Source organism: Aplidium turbinatum, chromosome 17 (genome assembly GCF_918807975.1).
Source record: "Aplidium turbinatum chromosome 17, kaAplTurb1.1, whole genome shotgun sequence".
Taxonomy (NCBI): domain Eukaryota; kingdom Metazoa; phylum Chordata; class Ascidiacea; order Aplousobranchia; family Polyclinidae; genus Aplidium; species Aplidium turbinatum.
Window position 1 is genome coordinate 9,484,875 of NC_137488.1, and position 23,041 is coordinate 9,507,915.

A 23,041-nucleotide genomic window follows, 5' to 3' on the forward strand; every position below is an offset into this window, starting at 1 on the left:
AAAACTATCATATCGTGTGCATCTGGCAAAAGTTACAGTGAGTATCACGTGAGGCTTTGTAACGTAAGTGGTCTCTTGGTAGATACTGACACAAGCTTGCCTGTAAAATCTGTCAACTATTCTATGATCAAAAACAATAGACTACTGTCTCTCAATGCGTTGAGTTCGAACTGTTTGAGTCAGTGATCAGGGTTGCCAGGTAGTCCTGGAGGTTCTCAGACAGTGTTAGTCTGAAAAGCATACATTTTAGGACAAACAACACAAAACATTTTATCTATGGTCTTACACTTCACTGATGTTACATGAAATTAAACTCTGGCACAAATTAATGTCCAAATGATTTGCTGGCCATCTGACGCAGCAGATAAAATAAGGCCAGTTTATCGTGTTTTTTTTCTTCTGAATTTTGTGCCACTTGGCAACCCTGTAAGCGTAACTACCGCAACTTTATCTGCAGAGGCGTCTACAAGACACTTGGCGTTATGAAGCGGGATATTGTCAACCACACCATATCTTCTGTGCGGCCTCTCATTCAACAGCAACATGTTGAGTACGAAAGAAAGAAGTTCGCAGAAGTTCTGTCGAAATTACCCAGTAAGAAATCGGTTATTGAACTTCCAGCACCGTTTTCAATTAGCATACAGCGGTATAAAAATTTAATTCTGAAAGAAGGATGTGATAGGAAATGACGTAGAGGAAGTCAGATCACCGGGTTTGTCTTATCAAACAAAGGACCTTATGTTTCTTTTACACTGTAGAAGTTGTTGGATTCGTGAGTAGGTGAAATTATTGTTTGTGATGGTCAAGAAAAGTTACATAGTTTTTTAGTGATTTCTGTTTCATTTTAAGTCAGGGATTCTCAAAATCACTTAACGGGTCAAACCCCTTGTAAAATTTGAACTTTTTCTTTCCACCAAAGTATGACTTGACCAAAAAAAACATCAGTGTGAAAATCAAGGATTAACAATTGCTCGCAAGCAGATAGAAAATGTTGTTTTCCGTGATAAAACATCAATTAAATTTCCAATTATTGCTTAACTAATTTTCTGCTTTAGCTTTCCTTCCATCTCTACACAAAGTCCGTTATTCCAATTAAGATGAAAGCGTCTTCATGAACAGTCAGGAGCCTCATTACCTTAACTCTGGTCCATTCTAGTTATGAAGTTAACAATGATTACTTTGAGAACCTAAAGCTTGGCTACTTGTTCAGTATAATGACATTAACGCTATTGTTCTGCAGACGGTCTTGAAACTACAGAGAAGTGGTTGGATGATTGTTACAAAGATTTGAAAGCAGATTTGGAAACGAACGCAAAGTGAGGACAATTTTCCTGTGAATTAAATGCATTTGAAAACAAACCTTCGTATTATTGAAAGTTGGCGACGACATTTCATGAAAAATTGATTTATGGAGCGATATTGGTCGATTAGTGTCAATTCTCAAACGCGTCGTCCATCAACAGAAAAAGGTTCAGGAAAAGTGTTGCTGTACTCTTCATAATTTCGTCCAGTCCAACAGGATATTCCTAAAACAACGACAACTTTACTCCTTTAATTGTTACTGGATGTATTTTGCTCATAAGCCACTGACTAAATATTGTTAGAGAGTTGTCACATTTTTTTGTAGCAAGCATTCGAATCCAGCCAATTCTTCGTCACCCCCTTCCTTGAGTCCTCTTGTAGTATTGAAACGAGCGTACGCCAAGCTGCTTGACTGGGACAAAGAAAAACCATATCCTGAGGTGTGTTGCATGCAGCAGTGAATGTCATCAAAACAACGTTGTCGAATGGCGTTATGTATTCATTTAGTTGCGTTTTTTGTATTTAAAAAATGTATGAAAAGTTATTGATTCGATATTTTCATTATTGAATACTGAAAAGTTTGTTTTATTATCGGAGTTGCGATGCAACATCTCCTCGAATGCCCTGTCCTAAACGCAGGATGCTCTGCACAGAAGTTAACGAGCTCAACGATAGAGCAAGAGCTTGCGTGATGCTCTGGGCTACGGCCGTGTGACACACGATGAAGAAGAAGATCGGAGTTATTAAACTTTTCTTGCAGCAAGCTGCAGTTTTCATCTGATGAATTAAAAATTAAAAGAAAGAACTTATAAATTGTTAAAACTTTTCATTTTTTGTTTATTGTTGACATTCATTTTGTTATTCAATGTTTGTCAGTACAACCGGGTAAGAAAATCCCTTTGATTCAAAATCATACGGTGGTGAATATAATTTTCATCTCTCTACCACAGACAGTGTTGGCAGATCAGGGCAGATTTGCTCAAATTCAAGACGAATTCAAGAGACTGGTGCTGGTGGCTTCGGTGTTTCTGACGACATTTTCAACTTTCGGACCGAATCTTTCCTCTCATCAGTCATTCGTGGCTTCTCTTAAAGAAGAACTGTTTGTTTTAACCACGCCTGAGCAGTTGTAAGTTTACGATACGGAAAAGATAGATTTTTAACTCTTTTGTGCGCTTGTCCTGAGACTCAACTATGTCGTCATGCTTTATTTACCTATGCCCCAAACAGCAAACCAGTCGTTTTTTACATTGGTTTAACGTCTGCAGACGTTGAACCAATGTAAAAAACAGCTGTTTTGGATTAGAGATATAAATAATAACCTACTTTGGTTGGTCAACCTTACCTGCTTGCTTTTAACAAGAAATTCTGATTAAAGTTTTTGTATAAATAATAACAGTTGTTAAACTGATTGTGTTTGATGCTATAATGTCACTAGTTGGAGCAGCTGACGAGATGGCCGAATGGTCTTTCTCTGCTCCAGGTACATCAGATTGAATTGTACAAGCGTACTTATTTCTCAATGTTCCTGAAATATACGTTATTGTGAAATAAGCTTACTGTGTACTGTAATAAAAACCTGATTGGCAAATAAAGTAATTTTTTTTTCTCTCCCCAGCAACGACCAGCTGTACTCCATTATTTAAAAAAACTGTCTTCATCTTTTACACAGCAAAGATTTACCCAACACCCTCACTGCTGTTGTGGAGCAAATATGGCACAAGACCTCAGACCACTTCAAATCGAATGACATCAGCTCGCAAATTGACATATCCGATGACAAGAAAGCTGTTCTGAAAAGCCAAATCGAAAAGCTTTCCGGACTTGAAAGCCATCCCGTGTACCAAGTACTTGGTGAGAAGCATTTCAATCTGGGCAAACCTTTCGCGAATGCAGGAGGCGATTGGTCGGCCTTGTTTAACAAAGGATTTTCAAGCTTGTTTTCTCATTGTAAATACTTTGCATAATTTACTTCTGGTGGATTGGAGTATTTCCGTAGTAAAGATAGTTCCATACTCAGTTAGTGAGCTTCGGAGACTGAAAAGGTAAGATTTTCATTGTACTCGGCCTTCGGCACTACTGAGAATAGGGTGGTCAGTTTCTCTGGCCGCTTTTGTTGATTTCCATCTAAGTTTTCATTATTTGTATCGCTAGTGAAACGTTCTCGGGACTACTTGATCACTGTGGCCGAGTACTTCGCACAGCACAAAGCCGCCACCTCAAACTCACTGAGCTTTCCATCCCCTCCCGGGTTGCAGGTAGGTTTGGGTTCAATTTGAAACAATTATCATTATTTTTACGAACAAAGAAGTTTCAATTCATTTCGAATTCATATCATGAATCGTTTCACGTTGGTAGACGTGGACAAGATGGAAAAAGTAACTACTGTCTCCAGCCAGCAAATCTGTTCTTTTTACCTTAACTGTATCGTCTATTTCGTCGTCTACACACGTTTAATCAACGCAAATAGGGCTTATTTGTCTGCTGCTTTGGGGTACAAAAAGTTGGAAAGTGCATTTGCTTTGATGTGGAGTTCAGACTGAGCTTTACTCATACAGCAAAATCCGTCGTTTTTGCATCAATGTAAAAGCGAGCAATTTGATAAAGTAAAATATATTTGATAAAGTAAGCAATTTGTAAAGCAATTTGAATCAATATAAAAATGACGGATTTTGCTGTCTGAGATCAGAACATCTTGTTTTCAGATTGTGTTCAATGAGCTAACCACTGTTGCAAAAGCCTATTCAAACCTAGTTAACCTCAATCAGTCAGTGTATGGTCCTTTTTATGCTCCAGTGCTACGGAAAATTATGGGTGAGTAAATTCTTGTAAGCGTTATCAGTCTCGTTTCTTCAAACATTTTATGTTAAATTAACGTTATCCAACATCAGATTAAACACAGATTTTGACTTTGTATTATTATCTTTATCGACATCCTTGTGTGGTGTTGCTCACAAGTGACTTCTTGTGTCTCAAATTTACTGCGCACTTAGCCACAAGGGGAAAGTAACAAGTCAGAAATTAAATTATTGAACACGTCTAATTTAGCAAGATTTGCCTTTGTTGTGTTATGAACGCAAAAAGCTTTTTCTTTATCAGATTTAAGCGGATAGTTTACCAATGCAATCTTAATCGCAATAGTTCAGTGTTGTTTCATTAGGTTGTTTTTTAATATTTACAGATTTGCCTCCCACGCCTTCCTCAACCCCTACCAGCAGCCCACGTGATGAAACAGCGTCATCCAAGCAACGAGAAGAACTGAACAAAGCAAAAAAGAAGCTAGATATGGATTCTACTCCACAAGGTGGATGACTTTCCTACTCTTAGTTCATTATCTCTTGGTGGTGTCAATGAAAAGTCGGCAATATCGAGCAGCGCTCTACCCCCGCCCTGTGCGTTTAAAAAATGTTGCTGATAGGACAGCTTTTTTTTAAAGCTGAGATTGGAAAATAGAGTTAGATTCTTACAACAACGTTGTAGATACGATGGTAAGGCTTGAAAGTGGACGGAGACGGGCTTTCTTGCACTTTTTTTGACTGACTTGAAATCTAAATGACCACCAATGACCATTGACCAGGCGTTTGTCCCAACCTAATAAGGCGGCATAAACTCCGAGATCGATCTGACTTGCATCAGCGATGTCTGTCCTTCTGTGCGTGTACAAACTAACCGGAATCAGCTTTCTAAACTTGAGGATTGCATTACTAAGTTTTGTCGAAAAAACAGCTAATGCTCTTTTTTCTGCTGACAGATAATTACACGGTGAAGCTGCTGGTTTACTTATAAGTTTAGAGCGATTTATGTAGCTGACTTTTCCGGAAATAAAGCAGACTGACTTACACCTCAGAGTTTAACACCCCTCAGCTACCATCCAGAAGAAAATTTAAAGTGAATTTTTTTTGCCTACAACCATGTGATGCTGTCACACGTTTTCATTTTTCCACTCGCAAAGTCCTTGCTTTTTTACAATGTAAAAAGCGCGTATTTGCTGCATGGGCTTGTCACGGCAGACAATGCATGTTTTCACTTTTTAGTGATGACTTTTGAAAGCTTTTTCTCAAACAAGGTTCTGTGTTGCAGGAGAAAATTGACTCAGTGAACGTCTTCAATGCCGTCGTTTCCACATCGTTGCTGCTCCGACGGCAAATAACGCTTGGTGATCTGTCGCCGATCCCTCGTCGGTTCAGCCAGCTCACCAACCCATCGGTTATATCGGCCGACATGATTCTTTTGCGTCTTCACAGAATTGTTCAGAATAGAGCATTGATGTTTTTACAAAGTTTAACAAGGCGATTGTTCTTGTTTTATCAATTTAACCACTGCTGGTCTTTAAGTTGTTCAAAACTTTGACGCTTTTCAATCGGGTGAAGGGACGTGTGTGTTGTCATAAGACTACATCTTCCACAATATTTTTGATTTTGTATTCAAAGTAGTAACTGTGGCGCGATATTATTTTGACTTAAAATTTTCGTAAATCCATGTTGACTTCAAGTTAGAGCAACTACTTCCAAAACATTATCGTTTTCACTAGCTGCTACTTTTTTGCTGGTTGCATCAACCAGGGGTGGGCAACGTTGTCAGACTGCAGGCCGTTTGTAATGCACCTTCTGCTGATGTTCTTGATGTAACCACTTGTACTACTGCTGATTGGTGCAAACAATATTTGTAAATATGTTTGATGGGTCTGATCTGTCAGTAAAAAGGGCCGGACCTGCCCTGACCACCCCTGGTATACACTATTGGTGTTAAAGTTGTATGATTATGAAAATCGGTTTTTATTGCTTTAAAATGAAAGATTTTTTTTGTTTAGCGTCCCCGAAACAGAAAATTAGCCGTTTCTACATTGATTCAACGTCTGCAGACGTTGAATCAATGTAAAAAACGACTGATTTGATTTTGGGCTTGTTTACTTTTTAAACTGGGTTAGAGATTGACACTGCCGGAAACACTGTCACAGCAAACAAAATCACTCCTTTGTACGTTGATTTTTTTTCCACTGGGTTCCATTCCCCAACCTTACGTTTCCTTTGTCAAGATTTCACTGGCATTGTCTTGTTTTCGTTGATGGAACGTTAATATGACGTTGATATGGTATATTATATTATGATGATGGGACAAAATTTGCTGTGCAACTTTCTGACATGTCTAAAACATTACCTACAGTAGAACTGTGTATTGGCAATCAGATGTTTGCTTCAATAAAACGACAACATAAAAAAACATTTTGTATATCTTTCCAGTGCTTTTGTTGTTTGCAATCACTTGTGCTAGCTAATTCTTAGTTGATAATTAACTAAATGTTATACAGTAGATGTTCTTGTTTTCCCAGAAGAACCAGTTGCAATGTAAAAATTCCGATTTTTCAAGTCAAACTCTCCTTAGCTAGCAAAATCCGTGTTTTGTAAATTGATTTAACGTCTGCAGGCGTCGAATCAATGCAAAAAAGACGAATTGTGCTAGCCGGATCAGACCCAATCTGCGTTGGCAGTGACCCCCCTTCTGATGCATCGTTGCAACACTTCCCGATGTTGAAGCTGTTTGCCTGATAAGTCCTTCGTTGTGAGTTAGACACATATGACTTGCCTTAGTTATAAACACTGGTTTTATCACAGAATATTTTCACGTTTTGTTGTTATTTTTTAGTGTCTTAGTTTACTAAACGGACCTTACATATGTGGTGTTATAGAGATATAATTTTTTGTAATCATAATTCTGTATTTTGTTGTTGTGCGTAGTTGTCAGTGGACACACCGCGTAGAATGTCAATAAATAAGTTTTTGAACCGAGCATGTTATTTTTTTGAAAACATCTCCATGACCACCCAGTCAAAGATGTGCATGGAAAGATTTCAGAGAGCAAAATCCGTCATTTTTACATTGATTCAACGACTACAGAATCTACACGTTTAATTTGCATTCGGATGTTGCTGTTTGGGGAGGTTCGGATAGCGACACCACTCGCAACTTTCCAGCCAACAAAACTTGCCACATTTGCATCATTTCAACGACTGAAAACGTAGTTAGACTTTGAAACGATGTAAAAACGTTGTCTTCTGCTGGTTGGGTTGTTTATTACGATGGTCAGTCTCTGCTTGTCGCAGTATCTCAGCAAGACAGCAGCTTCATACAACATTCTCTATAATGATGGTTTAGTGGTGAGACCACGTTCGAAAGAACCCTGGTTCGACACTTATCCAGAGCACGCCGCTGTTTGACCTGAAACTTCATGACATGCTTGAAGGTGGACACGAACATTTGCAACCTTCCAGTCCACTGAGTCTAAATTTTTCAATTATTAGCAAAAGCCCAGATACGAAGAACGTATTTTGATGTGAGTGTCACTGTTTCGGTTCGTTGCTCTTATGTATTTACTATTTTTGAAGCTTGTGTTTGGCCTAGCCCCACAAGTCTGAAAATGTGTTATTTACAGACTTTAAATCTTAGTCCCCTTTTTGCCGTATTCTGGCTTCCGCCCGGTAGTTCAAGATTTAGATTAAGTGGACTGGAAGGCAAGGAAGCTAATCTTCATGCTCACTTCTATGCATGCCTTACTTACCCCTAAAACGCTTATTTAATTCAAAAAGCCTTCATTGGCAAAAACAAAAAATGTTCGCAAAACGTAAGCCTATGTACGTTAATTTTACGACCAACAGTACTTGATGAAGTTCGATTATATGATACGCATACAAATTTTAACTCCAAGTAGACCTTAACACAATATTTTGGTTTCAGAAACTCGCCTATATTTATTAACAAGTGAATAAAAAAATAACAATTAACCTCTCAAGTACATGTATTTTATGTTACATAAATGTTCATTACATGTACTTGAGAGGTTAACTGTTATTTTTTTATTCACTTGTTGATTCATTCATATCAGTTTGTATCCTCTGTGGATCCTTCTCTTGTGTCATGGGCTAATCCTATAGATGTTTGTTGGTACACCCCTTCATTTTCTTTGAATCTATATTTATTAGTCTACAAAAAGGAATATGTTATTGTTTACGCTTCCGACACGTAAGATGTGTGTGCTTTTGGTGACATCAGACATACACAAAACGTCAACAATCGTTGACTTTAGCTGCACTACTAAGGCTGAAGCGATGGTGTGTCTATGTAAAATAACAATCAATCTTTGACCACCATATCACAGAAGATCAATATTATTTTCATAACAAAGTGACTAATAGACTCAATCGAGCATAGTCACAAATAAAATACTTCATCTCCAGAAACTGAAGGCGCCTTTATCATCAAATGAAGATGTTTATTTTGAAGACAAGTGGGTACCGAAAACGATGTCATTTCCTCTTCGCAAAGCCACATAAAATGAAATAAACAAAACGACGACTCATGGCTTGCGTGTATTCTTGTCTGTTGCTTCCATTAGCTGGTTAGATGTGGTTTTGTTATCACCGGAGCTGTCGGAAACCAGTTCGTTTGTGATCAATTAAACGCATATGGTTAACAAATTATTGCGTTCCTTGGGGAAGTGAATGCCACTCACTGCTCAGCTGACAAACCTTTAAAGTTTTGCGTCAAATCAACGTTTTTTAATGTTGAAAAGAAGTAAAGTAGTGACGTAACGCTGACAGGACGGTGCACCTCACACCTGCCGTTGTAGGGTATGAATGAATTTGGCAGCAATTAAGATGAGAAAAGCTTTTCAATCAAGTCATGAACGAAACGGGTTACAATTATAACTTTTCAAATAGCTGGTTTCGTTAGTTGAAGACAGTAGCACACAGACCTTACAAACCAATTAACAGTTTAGAATTTAGATACTGTACTTTCCCATTAAGTTTATGTTTCCAAATATTGTACTGGTATTGATCACAGCAAGAAATGTAAAGAGTAGTTAGATTTGTACGCCGCCATTTGAAAACAGGCAAAACTTCAGAATACAGCTGCAGGCCTGCAGATGTTACCGTTTAATTTAACTTTACCGATTTAGGCCTTATCTTAGAAATTTTCCAAAATTATTTGATCAGTATGACTGTAACGTTAGCCTTTTAGAACGACTATAAACAAGTAAAAATAAACCAGATCCGTTTGATCTTAAGCAGATATGTTTTTTGCAGCGACATAAATGTTGTAACACTGTCATGTTAAGTTAAAGCAGGTTTAAAAATGAAATAACATAGAAAAGACGATTGTCAAAGGGAATTTTACGATTTATGCTTCAATCATTATGTTAATTTAACGCCAAAATGTGAAAAACAGATGAATTCATACAGTGTTTGGACAAGCAAGTTCATGTCTCTCAGTCTCGACTTATTCCTGAAAGACTTTTCTACAGCCAAGTTGTTGTCAATTGACTGTCTAATGCGGCTTTATTTTTTTTTCTAATTTCATGCTTTTGAAAATTATTTGGGTAATTACCAACTTATTTTGCTAAATAGAATATTGCTTTTGAGAAAGAATAATGTCTAAAGCATTTTGAGCATAAATTGAATGGTGTTAAAATCATTGAGTGATAATATTCTGTGAAAAAATACAGTGCCGCCTCAAAGTTTGTTCTATGCTTATTTATAAAAAAAAAACTATTTAAAGACTCTTGTCCAATAAATTTTATCAATATTGCAATTGCCTAATCCAGAACTTTCTAATAGAATTATTTTAAATTTATTTCAGAAATCTCGTAATTTCTGCTTTTGTGGAAAATTAAAAAGGTTGTCATTTATTGTTCTGATGGTTTGCCCAAAGCAAGAGTTAGCTAGCATCCTAGCTAAAAAAAGTGCGCATGGTATTGATTTAACGTCTTCAGAAATGTTAAAAACGTGTTTTGCTGGCTACCATAAAGTTTGTGATGTCACAACTGAATCAGCAAGAGCTAGAGCAGTAAAATTTTAATTATCGTTGAAAAATACCGCTTTTGTACACACTTCTTGTTTATTATCGAGGCCAATTCAGCCAAGGGTGGCATTACTAGGTAATTTTCCAAGAAAAAACTTTGTATCCAATTTTCCATCTTAAATTACACGGCTTGGGATTTTGTTGTGCACGTCATAAAATGAATTCTTGCATTCGTGACGTCGTCTTGATCAATTAACTTATCGCGAGAAATTGATTTGCTGCGTCAAGCGAAAAAGCGTAAATGATAATAATTTGGTTATATGTGACAACAGATTAAACTGAAAATGTAATTGTGTTTTTTCCAAGTAGGAAAGAGACATCAGGAAAAGCAGTCAAAAGTTTATCATGACAAAAAGACGCAGTTGATTGCGGGGACACGTACAAAACAAAAACGTCGAAAAAGCGTTTGCGTCATTCAAATGTCATTGAACGATCAATTATTGTTGCTTGAGAGTTTTTTTGGAAAACGGATAATCTGTGTTTTGACAGGATACCAGCAACGTGTTATGAGTTTTTTTTTAGAACAATTGAAGGAAACTCAGACAGGAAAATCTTTAATTTTTATATTGCTTTAACGTTCGCAGACGTTGGATCAATGTAAAAATGATAAATTTTGCTGTCTGAAAAGTTTTTTCGGATGCTTTCTTGTGAAGCAACTTCCGCAGGCCGTCGTTGGGACGTGGATAGAATCACGATGTTCTGACGGGGTTATGGCTACAGTAGAATATCTGTATCAACATTAGTAGATGTTCTGAAGGTGTTGCAATACAATGGCATAGAAAACCAACAGGATATTTGATAATTTTCTCAAACGAGAAGTTTCCAGCCAGAAAATCAGTTTTGTTTTGCATTGACTCAATGTTGGCGGACAAAACTGAAAAATCTTGCGACTTTGAATAAGCAGATTGTGAAATTTTAATTTGTCAATAACTAACCTACTGTACAAAAATACATCGAAATAAATTTCCAAAAAAAAGTTTAGAATAGCCTTCGAGGTACGCTTAAAATATTTTCCGAATCTGCATTGAATTATTTTCTTTTGGCGCAGTAATTTGTTTCGTAAAAATTGAAACTCAGTGTTTGTGAACTTATAGTAGGCCTATCATGTTTGCAGGAAAACATAACAACAACAACTACCTGCTGCAGTTTGATCAACATTAAAGGTCAAACTAAGGCTATTTGAGTTCACGCTTACAACCTATCTGTAAGCCGATGATAGGAGTAGCTATATAATATGTTTACATGTGATCTGCTTATGAGCAGCTTACAGTGTGTCTCAACGTCAGGCAAACCACTGGTAGATTTATACAGTAAATAATAATTTGGCAACAAATAACGTTTTTATCCGTGGTCTTCTCAGTTGTTAGTTTTGTTTTGTTGCTGTAGAAGACCAAAACTAAAAGCAGTCAGTTAAATAAAGATCGTTTTATTAAACGGTCCTTTTTTAACAAACCGGTCTATGTTTTCATATCAGGCTAACTATTTTGCAGGAGTCGAGTCAAAAGGCTATTTCTAAGCAACATCATTGTTACTAACAGGTTGTATTACTCATCGAATTAAGATTGCAATCGACATGATTGAAACCGATGTTAGAATACCAACCATTTGCTTGCAAAATTCTAATCAAGATCAAAGCGAAACCGAAAATGATCTTTTAAAAGTAAAAGAACTTTCACAAAAGCTTCAACTTGCTATTAAAAGACGCTCAGTACTTCAATGGAAAGATGCAATTGAAGAAAAGAAACTTCAAGGATTTTTTGGGTAAGCGTTGCTTGGTTTGCTTAATAAAGTATAATTCCGTAAAAGTGTTAAACCTAAAATATTGTATGAGGGCTCAAAACTACTCGTTATGTCACCTATTTGTTCTTGACCATTTCGATTAAGAATAAGGCAGTGACATATTTCGCATACATCACGTTTTCTTAACCGCTATAAACTAAAAACTTTATGACTTTGAAAACCTGAAGATTTTCAAATGTTAAAAATTAGTTAAGCGCTTTCTGGCTTAGCTTACCTGTTTTGGAATTACACTTTTGTAGCTTAGCCTACTGTTATCATCTGGTAAAAAACATTAAAGATACTTACCTGACTTGAGTTACTTTGCAATCCCTGTGGCAACCGCGGCAAGTGTCATGCGAGTGCAACGTAAGCAGACAAACTCAATCTCAACTCTCAAAGTTTTATGATGTCCGATTATTATAATTAATATAATTCATCATCTGCATGTTGGTTTGGCAAAGTTGCAAGATTTATGGAACAAGTTGCAAGGCTTATAGTCAACTTTTGCTTCAAAACCAAAAGCTTTATTTAGCATACGTAGAAAGTTTTCACAAACGTAACTCGCATACATACATGTATTGTATACTGTATAATGATGCACTTATATTTCAGTATTGCGAAAACAAACCCTTCTTTTAGAATTGAATACAATCTTGTCTAGGTGACTATTACAACCAGTATGGATTTAATTGTCGCTTTTGGGAAGAGCAAGTTTAGTTACATTAATATTATGTTGAGTAATATTTTGAGAGCATGCTTTTTGTACAGTATAACTGCAACCAAACAATGTATTAAAAGTCAGCAGAGGCTATTTACAAACAAAATAACTTACATGCAGAACGTTGACTATTTTGCAAAATTTTGTTAAGTTAAAATATTAAAATAGCCTACAGTCAAGTTTCATAAACCGAAGTTTTGACAATAATTGACGATTGAGATTTACTTCCAATCCTCTTTTCATCTTTAAAACGTTTTTCTCCAATGCATTTCACCTTTTTTTTGAAGTCCCAAATCGGACAACCTCGCGGAGGGTTGCTTGTTTTTCTATGTTTTGATGACATAAGGTAGCTCGTAGTGATGAGGTCTTGCAGTGTAGGCGATTGCGCACAATGCCGAAAATGCAGTGGGCTGTGACACTAAAACAATTTTTTATACATTACAAATGTAGATTACTTAAAAATTTTACTTGAAAATTATTTCAGAAATCCTGCACCTGAAGAAAAAAACCTGGCCACAATTCAAGAAGTTACCGAAAAAGTGAGCCTAGCCATATCCAGAACTCACGAACATTGCAGTGACAACAACCAGCAATTGAAGAAAAGATACGCAGAAAAAAATATTTATGAAACAGATTGTAGTGCTGAAAAGAACAATGACCATTCAACAAAGACAACTCCGCTGCATTCCCATACAAATTCAAGGCAAAGTAGGCCGTCAGCCTCAAATGATTCCGCAGACTTGGATGATGACGAAGTGAGCACACATTACAACTGTGGCTTGTTTCCCCGGAAAGCTGAAAAACGTAAGTTTTCTTACCATTTTAACTTGTGGTTTTCTTTTCCAATCTACTTTCAGTATGTTTGGATAATTGGACACTGTTGTTAATTTTTAGGAACCAACGAAGCGGAACGGTGTCGGAAAATTACAGAATCTCTCTCGAAGATTCGAAGAGATCTTGTAAATATATATTTGCTTTCTTATCTTTTATTAATTAGACTTACGTCTTTCAATGTTGTTTTAACATAATTATCATGTGTTTTCAACAATTGTTATAATCCAAAGTATGGTGCTTGTTTTTAGCAAGTGTCGTAAACTGAGCAATACAATATTATGCCACGGATGCTTTGTTGTAAAATTAAAAACTTGCATGACGGTTTTAGATTCATTGAAGCAATGAGATAACAAAGATTGGCAATTATATTAAATATCCTTTCAATAGAAAGAAGAACTCAATAACTACAATGTATATTGCATAATGCACAGTTGTAGTTACATAAAATTTGCACAAAAATAAAAATAGATCCAACTCATAATCGTGAAAGGCATGTTGATAATCATTTTTGTGCATCCGAGGCTGCATATGCGGAACTGTATTACGTTTGAACTACCATATCTTTGCATGGTCTTAAGAATTTTTTTTGCTTCTCAGATTCTTATGCACATGGAAGATCACTCTTTAGCGCGGAAACTGCTCGATATTAGAGAAAACTTAAACCGCCACAAGGCGAGAGTGAGCTGTGACGAACACGCCGCAATGTTGGATGATTTTTCATGGGAAATAGAAGAAGAGGAGGAATTTGATGAGAAATATAAAGGTAAGTAAAATGATATGTTCAACTGGTTCATTTGATACACTCATGACACAAGTTTTGAAATCAACACAACTAACTGCAACTTTTTGAAACTACCGGTTAAAATTTTTATTTTTATTTATCTGTTTCACTTATATCGTCCAATACGCTGCAATGTCCAAAGTTAAAAGAGATGTTAATTGCAGCTGTGGTTTATCCTATCACCAAAACTGAATGTGGACCGCTTGCTGTGATTTTTAAACATGCTTCTTCTTACTTGCAGCAAGCGACCTCTCTAGCGCCATGGTACGGCAGCCCGATTCCCTCCTCAGCAGTTCTTCGTTTTTACGTCATATGGGGATAAGCAAAATGAGCATGGACTTTAGACGATTTTCTGTTATTTGACCAGTTCACCAAACCGAAGCTCTACTTCTTGTCTCATAACCTTATACCGACCAAATCTGTGTAGCATTCGATTTTATTTGTTTGAAAGAAAATAGCTTCGAGTTTTTATTTAGCAGATATCTTTGTATTTTCGTTTTTACTCTGTCTTTTGCACAAAACTGATCTTCTTAATAAAAAAAATCAAATGTCATAGTGACATACAAAACTCGGCATCCTTTATAAAGTTTATCTAAGAAAGCTTTTAAGTTTTAACAAGTGAGGGTGAGTTACAATCTGTTTTCGTGGCCTACCACAGACCGAGGCATGTGAAAATGACATTCACAAAGTCTACGTAATCTTATTTATTTTTTGTAGTTGCTTTAAATTAAATGAAATGTAAATTAGAAGGAGTGCCTTGGTTTTGTCTAAACGAATTCAGGCTTATGTCTTGGTGTCGAGAAGTTATAACTTAAGCAAATAGGTTTATCAAGTTAAAATCCGTAGCGTATCTATTTCAAACGTTTCGTTAGACAAGTTATTTTGTCAAGGGACTTACTGATTTGCTAAGCTCTTAAACAAATCGATTGCAACGTGTTCAGGAGAAGAGAAATGACAGCAAAACTAAAAGATGTTGTTGCAACATTTAGTGTGTGCAATTCGGCACCTCACTTCAAAGACAGTTTTCCCAATAGTGGCACCTAGCGGATAAAATAGTTTTCAATAATAACGACTTCGCGTGTAAAAAAAATTAATATTGTTTGACTTGGCAATCGTGCCTGCATCAGTGGTTCAAAATAGCAGCAGTGGCCGAGTGGTTAGCGCGTTGGCTCGCAGTCGAGAGCCTGCATGTTCGACTCCAGCCACCCGCACCTGCTGTTGTTTCTCTGGGCAAGAAACTTTACGATAATTGCCTCTACCCAGTGATCGATTTCGAGTAATGGGTAGTACCAAATTTAAGTCATAAGTAGAGTAGACAACCGGAAACAAACATTGCCGTCGGCTGCAGCGTGGGTCAGGTGTATGTCGGAAGGCGTACACCGATGCATAGCGCTCAAGGCAGCTTTCCCGCAATGCAGGATAAAGATATGAAAAACAAACAAACAAATATTCTGCAACTACTTAACAGCATTATGTATAATTTTCAAGATAATGTACAAACCTAGCTTAAACAGAGGCTTTGCAGTCTGACAAAAGATATTCTCTTCCTAAATTAATTTTTACCACTTTGTTTTACTACTGCAGTATCGACAACATGTGCTTTGCAATGGACCAACAAATTGGCGCTTGCTTACTCTTTACTTAATTTGAACCATTAGCCACAAAGTGTATGCCACAAACGCATATGAGAAAAATCAAGAGTTTAAATGCTTAAAGAACGCAGTTATTTTTTTTTTTTTAAAGACAAAATACGACGTAGCTGAATTATGGAATTGTTTGTTTATAGAAGAAAAGCGCAAACTAATCATAAGCAAGCAATATGTTACCACTACATGTTTAACACAGTCTATAGCAATACGCCATTATCTGACAGTTGCATAATACTTTGCAGTATCGGAATATGTGACGTTGGTATGGGAAAGTGCAGCTGCTTACAGCAAACTTACATAAGAGAATGAATGTCATCAAAAGTAAAGTAGTTCTATATATTTTGTTACACTACCAAGATCTGCCAAAAGTTGAAAATCGACAGTCTTTGTTGGTGATAAATCGTACTTGGAACAAGCAACGTTTGTAGCTTGCGGTTCAAAAAGCTTTCAAATTTGGATTGATTACAGTACTTTTTCTACGTTTGTTGGCTCATTTATTAATGCAATAGGCTACACTATCTATAAAGACTAAGGAGACTGGTAGCCTACGCAATAAAAATGTCAAGAATAACTAATCTTTGTAGACAAGCTTTCAAAGCCTACATTGTAAAAATCAAATGTTTTGTACAAGAGCTTATTCTACCCTAAATATATAGCTTACGGTTCTACTAGCATCAGTAACAGTGGAGAGTGATGCCTCTCAACCTTTGTACCTACCTCCTCGGTTCTATAAAGAAAGATAAGCTATAATATAAGGATCCATGAGCTAAGATGCAACTGAACGATTGAACATACTAAGCAACAAAAGTTAGCCAGGTTCAGTTACTTTTCAAAGCTTTTGCCACCGAAAAGGCGGTATTTTTAATATCTTACTCAAATAAAAATGTGTATATTGCAGTGTTTTTAATCAGGCATCGTTACATGTAAAAATGTTAACTGTGGGATTATTTTTGTGCATTCTTCCTTTGTGCTTGCATGGAGCTGAAATTAGCCCAAAACCAAAGTTCATGTACGATGTCTCTCTCTCATTCAGTCCAGCTTTTTGCAGTATCTTAGAGAACAAAGAGGCAAGTGCAAATGCCGGGCATACTATCAATGACATTGGGGTGTCATCGTTTGATGGAGACATGTGCGTAAGATTTCGTTGCTAGACTAAAATAAATAGGTGCATTGCACTTTAACTTTGCTGACTAAAATCACATCTTTCTAATAAATAAAATCTCATCATCACACTGCTAGCCTACAAGCTGCTTAATTGCGATACGGCTGCAGCATTTGTACAAAACTGTAGCCTACCTCAAGAAAACATAAAATTAATTCACAACCCGAAGCAACTTACTTAGCCTACTTGTGAATGTATCGAGAGGAAATTTTGCAAGATAAGTTAAAATTCTGACCAAAACTGGTTTCATTTCTATTTTTAGAATTCACAGGATGTTGTAGCCTAACTTGTTCTAAGATTACGTCTCTTGCATAATTCCATTATTTCATAAGTTTTCAAACGGTCAAGATGCAACTCAGTCCTATTGAAACCACATCCTGCACAGTATTGATTCAATTCGTTACTGATGTTTCATTTTTTTTGTCTAAAATTAACAAAATCTTTGTGCTTCGTTCAGAAATGCAAAAGACACAACGTACAGTTTGAACAATGTCAATGACTACTTGCTTGACTCCACATTTACCTCAAACATGTTAACCGATCAGCTGTCTTGGCCTAACGAAGTCAACCAGGTCCCAGGTGAAAGTTGTGTTGCAAAACTGACATGCAAAGGATGATTCAAGTGCAAAAATATATTAATTTGCCGATTTTTTTGTCAAAGGAAAACCAAAATTATACTGTAGTAGAATTATATGTACGCAAAGTGTTGCTCATCGGCGTGAAAATGCATTCCTTACAGGCCTATAGATTGTATGCTTATGCTGACATCATTAGGCTAGCCTACAGTTCTAGAATTACAGTATCAAGTCAGACATCAACAAGAGCAAAACAGTATCTTACACAAGAAATCTGTTTAATGGAAGTCAATTTGAAATTTAAATTAATTTGGGCAACATTTAACCTTGTAAATAATTATGTGGCATGTAGCAGGCAAATCATAGATAATGTACCTCAAATAGAATTGCAATATATTCGGTGAAACAAACCACTTTTAAATTCAAGATGGTGTCTTCGATGCAAGAGTTTGGACTGTTGCAAGTGGATTTTTTCTGCCTGGCAAAGACAATGGTTCTATCGCCTTGATCGATGTTACAGACAAATCTAACACAGGTGAAGCACAAAGTATTCAATTGCAACTTACCGGTACTAAAAACAAAAGCTTGTGCTAGAAAGGAGAAGAATAGCTGAATTGTTGCCATGGCATTTTATACTTGTTGCAAATGCAGTATCTTTGATACAATATAGAAACAAAGATTTTGTACATTAATTTTACTTCGAGTACAATCCTGTATAGCTTTCCTGTCCTACGCCCTAGTTCGTTAAACTATATTTTCTAGTTTTAGACAGCAATACTTGTAAAACATATTGAGGTAAAAACTGTTCAGCAATTGTTTTAAGTCTTCCACTAAACCGGATTACATTTCCAGTTCCTGTTCTTATTACGCCAACTGGTGGCTCCAAAATATGGTTTTATCATCGTGTGTTGTGGCAAGATATGAACCAGGATGGTTACTTGGATGCAGTAACTGCAAGAGCGTATGGAACTGGAGGTAAAATCTGTTTAATTATTTTAACACTGCAATGAGCCATTAATGCCTAATTGAAACCACGCCTTGAAGCAATGTGCATTCAGAAAAGGTTTATAACCAAAAGTGGCTCTTTTAAATTTCCACAATGATCAACTTACTATCATGCTCACATAAGTTTTTGTTTTTTTCCAAACGATTTTTATGAAACCTTTGCTACATCAAACGTAAACAATTAACATGCGTACCCGAATAAAAAACCGCTGCAGATCTAGCAGTTATAGGCATAGGCGTAGCCAGGGGGGGGCGAACGGGGCCACGGCCCCCCCAAATTTTCAAAGTTTGGATTCCGAAGTTGAACCCTTTGTTGAAATATAATTTGTATAAATTTATATTGTTTTCCAAGACATCTGGCTATTAACATCCCCCAGGACTTGTTTTAGACACACAGAAAGACACCAATAAATTTTGCAAATCGTAAATCGCTCAAAGTTTACGCGATTTACGCTTCTTTTAACTAATCTGTGGAAGCAATTTCAGAATCGCTTACTCTGTAGGGTTTTTGTGTAGCTGAGTTTTTTGTGTTCTCTAATTTTAGCCGCAGTTTTTGCCCGTTTGTGTGTAGATAAGAGCTACCTTTAATAAGTTAATAGCTGTTTATCTGCTAATAAGTTTCATACAAATATTACCCTGAAAGTGTTTCCAGAAAGCGTTATAATCCATTATTTAAGTGTAATTTTGCAAAAATTTTCCGGGGGAGCATGCCCCCGGACCCCCCTAGAATACGCGTGCCTTCGGCACGCTCTAACCCCCACCAGCTTTATTGCTTCCCTTGCTTAACCCACCAGGATGCGCCACTGCACATCAGGTGGCGATGTCTTAAATCAAACATTTTGTCGTTCTCTTCAATTCATCAAATATTTGGCCCCCCCCAAAATTTTTTTCTGGCTACGCCACTGGTTATAGGCCTACATAAAAAATGACGATATATAGTTAATAACTGTCGAAAGAATTGTGACAGCTGGTGCAACTGAATCTCAGTTAATTTGGCTCGAAAACCCTGGTTTGAAATACATCACTCCTTCCTGGAATCTACATGTCGTCCATGAAGGAACTGAGGACATTTCGTTCCGTATACACGACATGGAGTTGCCAGATGGCTCGACCACCACAGTGATACTAAGCGCTGGATTCTGGAGGTAATGACATAAGTAAAGTGCAATCTGTTATATGACAACCAAGCAACTTTATAACCAAAATTAGATGCTGCTTTCTGTTTTTTGTATGGTCCAGCGAATGAAAATGAAAAAATTAATTAACAAAACTAAAACCTCTGTAATGTCAGATATATATTCACGTTTTAAATTATGTCAATTTTCCGACTACATTGTTGTATATCAAAATCATACGTGAAGGTTTTTGAGATATTTTTCTACTTAATTTACTATGAGTCTATATAATTATTACTACTATCAGTCCATTGTTATACATATTATTATACAATAGTTTTAATTTTTCATAAAAGCCACGAACTGGGTCTGACTTGGAGTTCTTCTAATGACTGGTTAGATGCATCTTCCATCAAGCACTTATCGGTGGATAATTACGGATGGTACTTTGATTTACAGGTAAAAACAAAATAGTTTACATTGCTATAAGCTGTACTGTAGCCTACATATATTTTTTATGTCTGCATTCATTATAAATTCAGTGTTTCTACTAAAGTATTCAATAATAAACCTGCTTCATTTATTTTTAAAATAACGTTAAATTTTTGTTATGTTCATCACTCAGAGCTTTCTTTTTTTTCCAGGTTGTAGACGTGAATGCAGACGGAAGATTGGATGTTTTGTGTACTACATGGAGTCAATTGGGAAGCCCAGGGGCGCTTTTGGCCTACGAGATTCCAGATGACTGGCAGAACGAGCCATGGACAAGGCATAGACTTTCATTTTAAAATAACAGTGTAGATGCATAATGTTTAAGTTTTGGTTTTTAACATTCCAAGTGATGGAATATGTGCAGTGACAAAATGGCAACACGTTTATAAGCAAAAAAACAAATCACTTGTCTAATTGCAACGACGTAACCTACACATTTTCATCGACTTTGCAATATTTAGGCATGTCTTGCAAGACGGATACACATCATTCAGATTTCCGGGTTCAGGATCACCAGGATCGGCAGTTGCTTTCTGGCCTGTGGTGGAAATGAAATACAACGGAAAGTAGGAGATTGTTTTGAAAACCTACTAAAGCAGTAATCGGATCATACATTTGAGAGATAAGCTATAGCTAAAACTGAAACTAGTAGCTACACTGAATGTAAAAAAAATCCTGCACAATTTACATAGGAGATCTACTTCTGCTATTTGCAGTTACTTATTGAGCTACGCCAGCTTGGTTTCCCATCTGGCTGTGGCGAGTAGATATGGATTGAATCCGATTCAAATTTGTTTTTATGTAAATGTATGGACTTATACAGACACGTCCGGTCAAATGTTTGATTCAAAGACACTTTGTAGATCTAGAAACAAAGTTCAAAATAGTTTTCATTTTTCAAAGCATATAAAGATTAACTGCATGTAGGCCTAGTAACGGTGGATAAACAGTTGAACACCAGGGTCTGCAAACACAGAAACGACGGGATCAAATAATGAAGGTTCAACTCTCTGGGTAGGCAGCTGAGTAACGCACTTCAAGGATAATTAGTGGCATACCAAGTCCATAGGATTATTTACAAAAGAAAAGAAAACGTTACAAAGAACAGCAGATGTCAAACTTTCATTTTTGTTTTACCGACGGGAGACAGTAGTTTAACATTATAGCCTACAGTCTACAGTCCACAGGTATGCGAAACTTCCAGGTTTTAATTTTTTTCAAAAAGATTTCTCAGTTGAAAAATACCTACTTCCACAATCATTTCATCGACTTAACTGCTTTAAAATTCTAATTCTAATCTTCTTCTTCGTCGTATGAGCTGTTCTTCCGGACTATATGTTTGGACATGATGTAATCAGCCACTCGACAGTCTCGTCATCCAGGGCCTTCAGTCCAAGCGTTCCATGTGGTGGTTGATGGATTGGGCAGTCATGGACGACATGATCTACTGTCTGGTCTGTGGCGCCACACTCGCATCCCGGTGAGGGAGCCAGGCCCCATCTGCACATTTCTGAACGAAAGCGACCAACGCCGGTTCCTAGGCGGTTAAGCCGGACCTACGCAAGTCTTACGAGGGACATTCCCGGAGGGTGGGGATCGACGTCGGGTAGGAAATCACGGAGTCGGGAGGTGTTGTTTTGCCACTCCATGTTCCATGTGTAGTTCGTCCAGTGTGCCGCACTTATTCCAAGATCTTCAACGTTGTTCAGAAGCTGTCGTGCGGCGGGCAAAAATGGGCGTCTTGATTTCAGTCGCTGCTGTCCTCCAGGTAGGCGCTGGAGTGTACTGTGGAGGAGGTGGCCGGGGTCCAGCGCGCGACGAGCAAGGGAAATCATAGCTCCTTTACGGCGAAGCTCAGCAGGTTGGATGCCTGCAAGGATGGTTGGATGCCTGCAAAATTCTAATGACAGTTGAAAAGACTTTAAAACAATTCTAACTTCAGTTCATGGAGTAGAAACGCATCTTTCTATTTTAATTAGTTGATTCTAACCCCAGTGAAGATAGCATCCCAGCTTTATCAATGATTACACTTTTTAAAGAGAATTCCAAGGCTGATTTTCGCATCTATTCATGTTTCATTGCAGCAAACCATACATAGTTGTGACTGGAGATGATAATGGAGAAGCTTACATGGTAACCGCTGCTTCTGAAGTGAAAAGTGACTGGACGTACAACTCTATAACGGTTCGTTTTTGGATTTTCCCACTTTAATTCTTATTATTTTATTTCAACAAAGGGGCGTCTCCAATGCTAACTATACTACACATTGTGTAAGATTAACAACCAAGTCTTACGTTTTCAAGTTGAACTAATAGGCTAGCCCTACTCTTGTTTTCACAGAAAAAAGCAAGATTTCCATTTTGAAGTAGTATATGGTATTGAGTTACAAAAACATAAAAACTTTGCCTAACTGCTAGCTAGACCACCACCTATATGGTAACGTTTTTTGTTTCAGATCTATTCGCAAAGCAAAGGAACAGTTGGTGCAATTGCAGTTGGAGATGTGGATGACGATGGATTTGCAGAAATCTTTATCCCTTCTTATGAAGATAACTTTATCAGAGTGATGACTTATCTCCAATAAGAATGAAATAGCCTACAAAGTGCTACCTTGCCATAAATTTCGATTAAAAAGTTGTGGTTGAAAAAATAAAGTAAAAATTAAAGAATTGGCAGCATATCTGGATTAAATATAAGCATAGACAACAGTGTTATAGAATGTTTAAAAGGCAAATGACAGATGGGCAGATGTTGTTATAAAACTCTTCAGTAGC

The 23,041-nt window shown here is 37.0% G+C and overlaps 3 protein-coding genes across 4 annotated transcripts in view; all 3 read left to right on the plus strand.

Moving 5' to 3' along the window:
- Nucleotides 1-7,089, plus strand: part of LOC145786533 (T-complex protein 11-like protein 1) — a 33,116-nt gene extending 26,027 nt beyond the window's left edge. For both annotated transcript variants that reach the window (XM_082598202.1, XM_082598201.1), the window contains exons 7-15: nucleotides 458-594; nucleotides 1,241-1,316; nucleotides 1,628-1,742; nucleotides 2,253-2,431; nucleotides 2,975-3,156; nucleotides 3,457-3,560; nucleotides 4,008-4,116; nucleotides 4,484-4,606; nucleotides 5,383-7,089. In XM_082598202.1, coding sequence (XP_082454328.1) covers nucleotides 458-594; nucleotides 1,241-1,316; nucleotides 1,628-1,742; nucleotides 2,253-2,431; nucleotides 2,975-3,156; nucleotides 3,457-3,560; nucleotides 4,008-4,116; nucleotides 4,484-4,606; nucleotides 5,383-5,393 — 1,036 coding nt within the window. In that variant the 3' untranslated portion in view covers nucleotides 5,394-7,089. The remainder of the gene's footprint in view (nucleotides 1-457; nucleotides 595-1,240; nucleotides 1,317-1,627; nucleotides 1,743-2,252; nucleotides 2,432-2,974; nucleotides 3,157-3,456; nucleotides 3,561-4,007; nucleotides 4,117-4,483; nucleotides 4,607-5,382) is intronic.
- Nucleotides 7,090-11,659: 4,570 nt separating this feature from the next.
- LOC145786967 (uncharacterized) lies at nucleotides 11,660-14,794 on the plus strand. Its single transcript, XM_082598716.1, has 5 exons — nucleotides 11,660-11,918; nucleotides 13,139-13,458; nucleotides 13,549-13,613; nucleotides 14,086-14,251; nucleotides 14,511-14,794. The coding sequence occupies exons 1-5, from the start codon at nucleotides 11,731-11,733 to the stop codon at nucleotides 14,630-14,632; spliced, it is 861 nt and encodes a 286-aa protein (XP_082454842.1). The 5' UTR covers nucleotides 11,660-11,730; the 3' UTR covers nucleotides 14,633-14,794.
- Nucleotides 14,795-16,847: 2,053 nt separating this feature from the next.
- On the plus strand, nucleotides 16,848-22,851 carry LOC145786159 (uncharacterized). The gene is made up of 10 exons (XM_082597810.1): nucleotides 16,848-17,047; nucleotides 17,538-17,659; nucleotides 18,083-18,190; nucleotides 18,508-18,630; nucleotides 19,628-19,805; nucleotides 20,132-20,234; nucleotides 20,420-20,544; nucleotides 20,729-20,833; nucleotides 22,352-22,451; nucleotides 22,723-22,851. Exons 1-10 carry the CDS (start codon nucleotides 16,848-16,850, stop codon nucleotides 22,849-22,851), a joined length of 1,293 nt encoding a protein of 430 aa, XP_082453936.1.
- Nucleotides 22,852-23,041: the final 190 nt, after the last annotated feature.